Source organism: Piliocolobus tephrosceles, chromosome 17, assembly GCF_002776525.5.
Source record: "Piliocolobus tephrosceles isolate RC106 chromosome 17, ASM277652v3, whole genome shotgun sequence".
In the NCBI taxonomy this organism is placed as follows: Eukaryota; Metazoa; Chordata; class Mammalia; order Primates; family Cercopithecidae; genus Piliocolobus; species Piliocolobus tephrosceles.
In genome coordinates, this window is record NC_045450.1 from 70,325,765 (window position 1) to 70,336,231 (window position 10,467).

Below are 10,467 nucleotides of genomic sequence, written 5' to 3' on the forward strand. Positions count from 1 at the left end.
CACCTCCTCCCTGGGAAACAGTTGGGGGCGATCATGCTGTGGGCCTTTGCTCTGGGAGGCCAGTGCTCTGGGAACAGGGTAGCACCAGAGCCTTCCCAGGTGGGCTGGGAGAGCTGCCATCTGGAGGACAGTTCTGAGCAGGTGTTCCTGGCTGGAGAGGAAGCTCCACCTCACTCCAGCACCACCCATAGTGCAGAGAGCTGGGGTTAGACGCACAAGAGTCGGAGCCCGTTCCCACCCCACTTCTTGTCGCCAGCCCAGTGGCCGGGACTCATGGCTTCCCTGCCCACACTTTGCTCCCTTAACACCAGCCGGGGGGCTCATGGTACCTGCCCTGGAAGCTGCCAGAGGCCTCTCCAAGCAACACAAGCAGTGTTGGCCGCTGTGTTACCTGCGGCAGGAGTGGCCCAGCCACCCACAGCCCAGCTTGGGCCACAGGGACGGGGCTGACGGGTGGTGGCCGTGGGGCTGAAACTGCTCTCTCGTCATCAAGGCCTGCGGGGCCCTGTGCCGCCTTCCCCTGGTGGTGTCTGCTGGCTGCCTGCCTCGTCTTGTCACTGGCTTTGCAGGCGAGAGGGGAGGCAGATCTGGTTACTGTTTGGTCCCTGGTGCCACCTGAAACCAAGATCCCGCCTGAGTGAGCCGGGACCATGGAGCCTTCCTCGTGATTTGCCGTGGGAGTGATTCCGCCGTGGAGCCGGCCTGGGCGGGGGAGAGGCTCCCCCTTTCTGCCACTGCCTGGGAAATCTGCCTCTCAAAGAAAACAGCAAAACAAACACGGAGGAAGGATCCCGCCTGGCAGGCGCGCCTCGCGTGGGTGTCAGTCTGCGGTGGCGGTGGATCTGCAGGCGTCTGGAGCCCGTCTGTCTCCAGCACAGGTGTGAGCACCGCGGCGTCCTCAGGGTGCCCCTCTGTCCTCCTGGCCCGGGGGGCAGGGGGCGGAGGGGAGCAAGGCCGGTGGAGAGGACCCCACCACCTATCCTGACCCCTTCTCCGCATTGCACAGTGGGGAGCCCTGGGCATGGTGGAGGGACCCAGTACTTGGCATGTCAGCCGGTGGGGGCCTGTCCTGGGATCATGGAGGCAAGGCTTCCCCTAGCCACTTGGATACCAGGGTGATATTTTTCCAGTTTCCCCGATGCACCCTCTGCCTCCCTGCAACCACTGTGCCTCTTTATTCCTCCTCGTCCTAATGCCCCACCTCCCTCGGGGTACCCGTCTCAGCTCCTGTGGCCTCACGCGGACTCTCCCGGCCCTGTCTGGCTCCCAGGGTCCAGCATCTCAGCTCACGCTGTTCGGCAAATAATCGGCCCCGGCCAAATGCATTTCAAGCTAGAAACCCACGCCTCCCGTTGTCAGTTTGGGTTTGATGACTGTGGCACACGATGGCAGGGTGGGTATGGGAGCCCGCCACTGGCTGACAGCCCCCCACCCTTTGCAGCTGTGAGGTGGGGCCTCATGGGTGGACGCAGGCCGCAGGTTGGGAGAGCCCCGTCCTGGGAGCCACGTAGGGCAGCTGCTACTACTTCGTCTCCCACGTCTCCCTGGGACGCAGGGGGTCATGGTATGACTTCAGCCCTGCGCTGTGGTGTGCCTGCTGTCCCATGTGCCAGGGCTGCGGTGACTCCAGAAGGTTTCCCAGCCTGTTCTCGTCACCTGTGTGATGGGGACTTCACCTCCCAGACCCCCGTGATTCCCAGTGGGCGGGGAGCTGACTGGCTCTTTCCCTTGGGGTCTGCTATTCCTGTTCAGCTGGCCAGATTTCAAGGAAAGCAGCTGGGGTGACTCGGCTCCTGTCCCACTTGCCTACTCACTGGCTGGTGGCTTCCTGTGGCTCCCATGGGCCTTCTGGGCCTCCCGGGCAAAGGGACTGGACCTCCTGTGGCCAGGCTCCTTTCCACATCCATGTCACCACGAGTCTGCCGGGGCTGGGTTCCCAGGTTTTGGATGGAAACAGCTCAGTAGGTGAGGGTAGAGAGTGGAGGAGCAGCCCAGGCAGACACAGGTTCTGTGGACCTGCCCCGCCCTCCCTCCAGCTGTTCCAGCTCACACCGGCCGAGGGCCCAGCCGGCATCACTGTTGGCGTGGCTACTCCAGAGTCATGGCACGTGGCACACTGAGGCTCCTGCTGAGTGGACTCTGCCCATAGCTGTTTCAAGGTTGAGCTGGGAGCTGAGTGTGATACTGCAGGCCTGTAGTCCCAGTTACTCGGAGGCTGAGGTGGGAGGATCACTTGAGCCCTGGAGGTGGAGGCTGCAGTGAGTCATGATTGTGCCACTGCGCTCCAGCCTGGGCAACAGAGAGAGCCCCTGTCTCTAAAAATATTTTGTAATTAAAAAGAAACTTGTGAACACTGACTTGGGGACAGAACAGGTGACAGGAAGACACACAGGGTCCCCTGGGTTCCCACCCTGGCTGGCACCTGTCCCTGCATGGTTGAAAGCAGGGGGCAAATTGCAGCTGGGGACCCTCCTTCCGAGGGGCTGTGACGGGTCTATCACTCACCTGCCTGTTCAGACTGCTCCTCATCTGTGTCTCCATCGGCAGCATGGGGTAGGCATGGGCTAGGCCTGGGCTGTGGACACCGGAGCTGCCCCCTGGGGCTCTGGCCCTGCTAAGCTGTGGGCAGCCCTGGCTGGGGGAGTGGGCATCTCACAGAGACGTTCCAGGGACCCTCTTCAGGGAAGCACGTCCGTTAGTCACCGTTCTGTTCTCTCCGCCGTTCCCCTGAGTGGTTGCAGTGGGGCCGGGCTCTGGGGTGGGTCAGGGCCGTGCAGGACGGCAGCCGGGGAAAGCCTGTGCCCAAGCTCAGCAGAGGAGTCTTTACCCCTCAGAGTGCCCTGCCCTCCCCTCCCCTTTCCTTCCGTGCTCGCTGCTGGCCTGGCCAGGGCCTGTGGCTTTGGGGCCTGACCGCCGTGAGGCCACGCCCGCCTCAGTCTCCAGTGCCCGGAGAGTGGTCCTGGGGCCTGGCCCCCGGGCGCCTCTTAAAGACTGATGACTCTTCAGGGGGTGCCGGTGGTTTTTGCCTGGCGGGGTGGGCCTGAGCCTGGGTGGCTGACAGGTGCTGCTGTGGTGCTGCAGTCCTGTTTTTGCCCTCAATCCACTCACTGGCTGACTTTGGGGTGTCAGCTGTTAATTACATCTGCCCGTGGGCCTCAGCACTAATCTTCGAGGTCAGACAGCAGAGGTGACGCGGACGCGGGCTGCCTCTTGTCATCTCCAATCCGGATCCGTTTCATTGACTAACTCCTGGCTGAATACCGCCAGTTAATTACAGCAATCACAGACCTTCCTGCTCCAGTCACGCGGTGAGAATGAGGGTTCGAGGGCCAGGCGCCAGCCTCGCTAATGGGCCTGGCGTTGTGGGGGCATCGATCGAGGCTGAGCTGGCTGGTCTGGTGAGTAGCACCCCCAGCAGGGATTAGGCCGCTGAGTGTCAATGGCCTCCCCGGGCCCCAGGCAAGACCCTTCCTCAGAGAAGCTCCCTGCCCCTCACGTACCCCTCACTTCATCACCTGCTGGTGCTTAGAAACAAGGCTCATTCGGAGACTCGAGTGGAGGCTGCCTTGGTCATGGCGAGGGGTCTCTGGGAAGTGGGGTTCAGAGGGATGGGGCACTGTGGGGTCTCTGCACCCCTTATGGCATGGGCTGCAAGGTTCTCCCCATTTGTAGAGTTGGGGTGCAGAGAAGTCTCTGAGATCCCTGAGGCTTCCCACATGGTGGGGCTCCTGCTCCCACCTCCCAGCCGTCTGTCCGGTCCCCAGGGAGGACCCAGAGCCCACCTGGCCATTGGCCCCAACTTTTCCCCTGGGCAGCAGGAGCCCGGATCGTGAGCTCTCAGCAGCCTCTGCCTCGATGGGGTGGCGGCTCTTGGTGTCTTGGTTTTATTTCCTTTTTCAGCTCCAGAGCACAGATGCCCACATTTCCTCCACTCATAGCTCCTGGAATCTAGATGGGGTCACCCCGGGTTTGGGCTGGGTGCACAGGAGGGCATCCCACGAAGAAGAGTGGTGAGGCAGGCGCAGTGACTCGTAATGTGTAATCCCAGCACTGTGGGCGGCCGAGGCGGGAGGATCGCTTCAGCCCAGGAATTTGAGACCAGCCTGGGCACCATAGCGAGACCCTGTCTCTACTGAAAAAAAAAAAAAAAAAAAAACGCTAGCCGGGCCTGGTGGCACATGCCTTTAGTCCCAGCTCCTCAGGAGGCTGAGGTGGGAGGATCGCTTGAACCCAAGAGGTTGAGGCTGCAGTGAGCTGTGACTGCATTCCAGCCCAGCCTGGGCAACAGAGTGAGATCCTGTCTCAAAAAAAAAAAAAAAAGAGTGGTGGGCACAGTACTGTTCACAGCGGCCACAAGGCGGGCCCAGCCTGTATGCCACCAGCTGAGGGCAAACCAGTAAGGAGTGGGTGAACAGAGGCACACGATGAACTGTCACTTAGCCTCAGGAAGGAGAGATTCTCTTAGGTGCTGCCACGTGGATGAGCCGTGAAAACGCGGCTCCCAGTGAGAGACGCCAGACGAGGCCACGCGGTGGGATTCCCTTGATGTGAAGTCTCCGGAACAGGCCCCTCCGTAGAGACAAAAGCCAGTGCGTGCGGGGCCTGGGGGAGAGGGCAGTGGCTGCTCGTGGGCTGCGGGTTCCTTTTGGGGTGACGGAAATGCTCTAAAATGGATTGTGGTGATGGTCGCACAACTCGGAACGTGCTGGAACCGGGGGGCCCTGCGCCGGGTGGGTGAGTTACGCGGGACGGAATCCGAGCTCAGTGAAGCGGTAACAGCTGAAACCGAAGAGCCATGGAGATTGCACGGAATTTTTTTTGAAAGAAAGATCCTTTCCTTGGTTTTTAGTGTTTCCCCCCAAAAACTTTAAGTGAACTTTTTCTCAAAATCTAAATACGTACAGAAAAGCACCTAGACTGCCAGTGTGCAGCGCGAACCCACAGATAGGAGGGCTGAGGCCGGTTCTCCTGTCCCGCCCCCCTGCCCCCGAGGTGAGGGGCATGGTGCCCTGCCCCGCAGCCAGCGTTTCCCTTCCTCGGGTGGATCTAGTATCCCGTCGGCACAGTGCCCAGTCCCAGGGGTTGGCCCAGCCGACTTGGGGTGGTGGAGTTCTCGGGGTGTGGGCAGTGAGTGAGTGGCTGGTCCATCTGGGGGCGGGTCAGGCCTCAGGGGCAGCAGCCGTCAGCCTCACTCCCTACCTGGGCCAGGTTGCGGTGGGTGGGAGCGTGATGAGGTGGGGGCCTTGCCTTGAGCAGTTCATTGCTGGGCAGAATGTGACTGTGCCTCCGGGCTGCTCTGGGGCATGGCCGATCTGGCTGGACTGAGTGTCTGCCGTGGGGCTGCCCTGTCCAGTTTTGCAGGCTGCACACAAGCCAGGAATCCACGTTAAAGAGGCCCAGATAGTGTTTCTGCAGGAGGCAACAGGCTGTGCCCTGGGGACGGGGCAGCTGCCCCACCCCAAGGGAGCAGCTTTTGGAGAGCCAAGCTCTGTTTCCACATGGGGATGCCTGTGGGGCCTCCGCCTCCCGGTCACACCACGGAGGCCACTTTGGCTGCCTGATGACTCTGGGAACCCCCTGGAAGCAGCAGTTTTCTTTGGTGAATGTGTGTGCCCAGTCCGGACGTAGTGAAGGGGAGATGAGGCTGCTTCTGCCCCCGGAACCAAGGCCAGTTCTGAACAGAAGTCGGGGAGGATGCCGGGAGCTGATGGGCTGCGGTTCTCCTGGAAAGGGCATCTCACCCCTGCTTCTGTCATGCCCCGGGCTGCAGGTGCCTCCCAAGTGGGGCTTTTGCAAACAGAAGGTGCCCAGTTGCACCTCACCACCTCAGACGGCAGCAGCTGGCCCCATGAGCCCAGGTGTGAGCTTGCGCAGCTGCTGTGATGTGTGGATGCCTGGACGCACGGTGCTGCTGGTGGGTGGACGTGTGTCTGTCCTGCCGGAACCTGCCCCAGCGGACACTGTGCTGTGATACCACAGAATCCAGGGCCACCTCTGTGGCCTGCCCTGTGGGGGACCTTGGCCTGTGCTGGACACTGGTTGGTGCTGTGTTTGGCTTTGGGGGTGGAGAGCTTCCCTAGGCCTGTGTCAGGGGCTTGGGGAGGGTGAGCTGCACACTGACCTGTGTACAAGTCCACAACCGTGTGAGCGGCACGGGGTCTCCTCCCTGCAGGCTGCGGGGCAGCTGGAGTCGGGGGTGTGAACGTGCAGCTGTGTCCCCGCCGAGCGTTGTGGGGGTGGGCAGGGCTCTTGACCCGGAAGCAGCAGAGCTTCTGGAGCCCCAGGCCCAGCCCCAGCCTCTGGGGAGCTGCTCTGGCCTCGGTCACCGGGACTTGACCCCCACAACAAGGGGGTGGGGGCTGTGGAAGTGAGGCTGGTACCTGCTTGGGGGATAGGAGGACTCTTGGAGCAGGTGCCTTTGGACATCCTCAACCCCACCCCTGCCACCCCACACGCTTGGTCCCCTTCTGACCTGGGTGGGAGGGAGGCAACAGAGGGGAGCCTTGGTCTGAGAAGGCAGTTTTGCTCCGTGGTGGAGGGAGCCCCCTCCCTTAGGGCCTGGGAACACTTCTCCCTGTCCTCGCCTGTCCAAACCCCTGCTGTACCTGCCCGTCTACACCCCCTGCCCTTGGGGTGTCCTCTTGGCTGTAGCCATCTGTCACCCAGGCCCTGAGCCCTCCTGCCTGCCCTGTACCCTCCCGCTGCTACCAGCGGGGCTGCAGCCACCCATTCTCCCATCCCCACGGCATCTGGGGGGCTGAGGGGTTCTTTCTGAGACGATGGGCGAGTTCTGGGGTAGGTCGTGGTGGTGGTTGTAAACAGCGAACCTAGGCAAACCTCCTGACATGTATCATTCAAGATGGTGAATTACATCTCAGTTTCTGAAATGTAAAAATAAAACTCCCCCAGGGTCACCCTGAGTGGCTGCCATTTGGGCTTCCTCAGCCACCACCACACTGCGTCCCTGCTTGGCTGGGCCCCGTTGGGGGGTGCTGACCGCTTCTTTTTTTGTTTTGAGATGGAGTCTCACGCTGTCACCAGGCTGGAGTGCAGCAGCGCGATCTCCACTCACCACAACCTCCGCCTCCCGGGTTCAAACGATTCTCCTGCCTCAGCCTCCCAAGTAGCTGGGATTACAAGTGCTTGCCGCCACACCCAGCTAATATTTGTATTTTTAGTAGAGACGAGGTTTCACCGTGTTGGCCAGGCTGGTCTCGATCTCCTGACCTCGTGATCCGCCCGCCTCGGCCTCCCAAAGTGCTGGGATGACAGGCGTGAGCCACTGCGCCCGGCCACTGCTGACCACTTCTTATGTTTGTTTCCTGCCACCCTCCAGCCCCCTGTCTCCCCAGCCTGGTGGGAGTCCCCAGAGGGGGTGCCGTTTCCTGTGACCCCCACATTCCCCAAGCACATGGGGCTCCCTGGGAAGACTTGGAGGCGTGGGGTCCCCGCTGCTCACCTGTGGAGCTGCCTCGGCGGGGCAGGGTGCGTGGCCCGGCTGGCCTGTGTGTCCCGGGTTGTTCACAGACCACTGGCTCACGACTCTAGAAACACGTGTGTTCTCTAACTCCAGGACGTGTCTGTCCCGGAAGGTGCTGCCTTCGTCCCTCACTCAGGGATGTCAGGTGCTGGTCCTGCCCGCCCTGCCCAGGCTCCTTTCTGTCTGGTGGCAGTGGGCGGCCCTGGGCACCAGAGCATCATGGACCACATGACCAGGGTCAGTGGGGCGAAGGGGTAGGGAGTGCCTGGGGTAGACTGAGCTGCTGACCCAGTGGGGCCTCGGGAGGGGTGTCTCCTGCCTGCCCGTCTTGGCTGGGGGCCCACGAGGCTGGTAGACCTGGTGCTCTGGGTGCCTCACTTGGGGCAGGGGGACAGCTGGAAGCCAGGTCCCCACCTGTCACTGTTTCTCCCGCTCAGACCACCGTCTTCTCCTCCACAGGGTCCTCACTGAGCAGCGAGTCGTCCCCCGTGTCCTCTCCGGCCACCAACCATAGCTCCCCTGCCAGCACACCCAAGCGCGTGCCCATGGGCCCTATCATCGTCCCCGCTGGGGGCCACAGCGTGCCCAGCACACCCCCCGTGGTGACCATCGCTCCAACCAAAACCGTCAATGGCGTCTGGAGGAGTGAAACCCGGCAGGTGAGTGGGGCGGGGCCGGGAGCCCAGCATCTTCTGCGGGGAGGCTGGATTCAGGCATCCGTTGGGGGCTCTGGAGCTTTCAAGGTTGAGTTGAAATTCCAAAGACACCCCCTCCCCCACTCGGAGTTTCCGTCTCCTTCCCTGGAATGTGAGGTGAGAGTGACAGCGGCGCCCTCCTGGAGGCCCCGTGCGGGTGAGAACCTCGGCCCACGCATCAGTCTGCCCAGGCTGTCGGAAGAAACCACCCGCTGGGGGTGTCCCGTTATTTCCTCCTGTTCTGGGGGCCACAAGTTCACGATCTGGGGCTGGCAGGGCTGGTTTCCCCAGAGGCCTGTCGGGGGTTGCTGGTGGCTGCCTTCTCCCTGGGTCGCCTGTGGTGTCTCCGTGTCTGGGTGCTGATCTCTCCTCGTAAGGACACCAGGCAGTTGGTTTAGCGCCCACCCTCATGTCCTCATTCTCATTGAGTCACCTCTTTAAAGATTGTGTCTCCAAATGCAGTTCCGTTCTGAGGCCCTGCGCGTCAGGGCTCTAACACACGGATTTGGGCGGGGGTGGAAGTCCAGTTCACAGCTGTAGCACTGTCAAGCCGTAGAGTGGTGTCTGCACGCCGAACACCCGGCAGACTGCCTGTGACTCTCACAGTCTGTGACCTCAACAAAGGATTGAGGTAGGAAAGATGCCAGCCCCGAAGCTATCAGAACAAGACCTCTGGTGGGTTTTGGGTTTCTGTCTTACTTTTGGGGCTCCCAGCAGAGGCCCCTCCCCAAGTTTTCGGGGCTCCTCATGTCCGTGAGCCCCTCGTGCTGTACTGGGGCCTGCCTGTGTGGAAGGAGCTGGCACTGAGAGCTGCTCTTCCGCCCCTGCCTGGGGCTAGCGCGCCCTCGGGTGGCTACCTGCAGCTCTCCCAGCCCCCATGCCTGGCGCACAGCCTGGAATGGGCCCTTCCTAATTAAAAACGATTCTCCGGTGCCGCTGTCGCCTGGACTTTTTTGCTGAGTTCCCAGAGGGACGGCCCCACTTGGAAACACTAATTAAACCACAAAGAAGGTGGGGGGGAGGGGAGCGGGTCTTCGCTGCACCAGCCGTCTCCCCCGGGGGCGGGGGGCGGGACACATGGGCGTTGGAGCCACCTGGTCATCCTCAGGGCCTGTCTGTCCTCTGTCCCCAGAGGTATGGGAAGGGAGCCAGCCTCAGTCCACAGGTGACAGCCGCCGGGCAGGCCCTGATCCAGGGTCGCTGTGGGGATCCCTGGGAGCTCTAGACTGGGACCCCCGGGGCCTGACGTTGCCTCTGCTTCTTTTCACGCCTTCCCTGGCTGAGAGGACAGACCTGCCCGGGGTCCTCATCTTGCTGGACCTCCTCTGCCCCCGAAGCCTCTCTTAGTTTCACTCATCCTTCGTGTGAGGTTTGGAGATGGCGGGGCAGGGCGTGGCCTGGAGGGTGGACCCAGGCCAGAGGGGCCTCCATACCCCACAGGGCTTGCAGCAGCCCAAGGCGGCCCTGGTCCTGGTTTGAGGCAGGATGAGGGAGTTGTTACCAGCTCCGCTGCCTCCAGAGGCCACCCCCCAGGGTCAGCCTTGACCACAGGGGCCCTGAATCACGTGAGTCAAATAGTTGAGGCTCCTCGCGCCCCACTAGTGGGGCCTGGTTGCTGGTGCCCACGCCCGCAGCTCACGGGAGGCCACTTCCCTGCCCCAGCCTGGACCAGGAGCCTCTACCGGCTGGGACCCTGCACCCAGCCACTGCCTTGACCCCAGCTGGAGCTCCTGGCCTAGGCCCAGGACGCCTCGAGGGGGTTCCAGCGCCTTCCCTGGTGACGCCTCTGCTCTGAGCTGGTCCCTCCTCGGAGGGTCCTTACCGCCTTGGGAACACTGAGCGAGCCCAGGGCAGAGCAGGGGCGCGACAGCCCCGCTCCAGCAGTTTCCCACCTCGGCGCTTCATGGAACACAGTGCCACCAGGGAAGGCGCGGGGCTGGGAGCTGGATTAGCAGGTGATGTACAGCTCCTCGCTCACTCGGGCACAGAGGCTCAGCGGGGAATTTAATCCTCTCAGGGAGCGGGGAGGCGGAGAGAGGACTCCCCTCCCACCCCGCCCAAAGCCTTGGCCACGAGTCATTAGGGGCCTCCGAGCCCGCAGATGCAGGTGGGAGGTGCCAGGCCGGAGGCTTTTCGGCCTCTTCTCGGGGTCACCACTCTCTCTCAGGTAGTGGGAGCTGCGAGAGGAGAAATGAGATGAAAAAGCCTGTTTTAAAGCTAACAGGGCATGTCCTGCCTGTCTGACTGTGGAACCCTTGCTCTAATCACCAGAGAATGACAGATTTGCCTCCC

The 10,467-nt window shown here is 62.0% G+C and overlaps 1 protein-coding gene across 5 annotated transcripts in view; it reads left to right on the plus strand.

The window, feature by feature from the left end:
• Positions 1-10,467, plus strand: part of GSE1 (Gse1 coiled-coil protein) — a 121,215-nt gene that overhangs the window by 85,875 nt on the left and 24,873 nt on the right. For all 5 annotated transcript variants that reach the window (XM_023229023.3, XM_023229018.3, XM_023229020.3 and 2 more), the window contains one exon: positions 7,940-8,139. In XM_023229023.3, coding sequence (XP_023084791.1) covers positions 8,026-8,139 — 114 coding nt within the window. In that variant the 5' untranslated portion in view covers positions 7,940-8,025. The remainder of the gene's footprint in view (positions 1-7,939; positions 8,140-10,467) is intronic.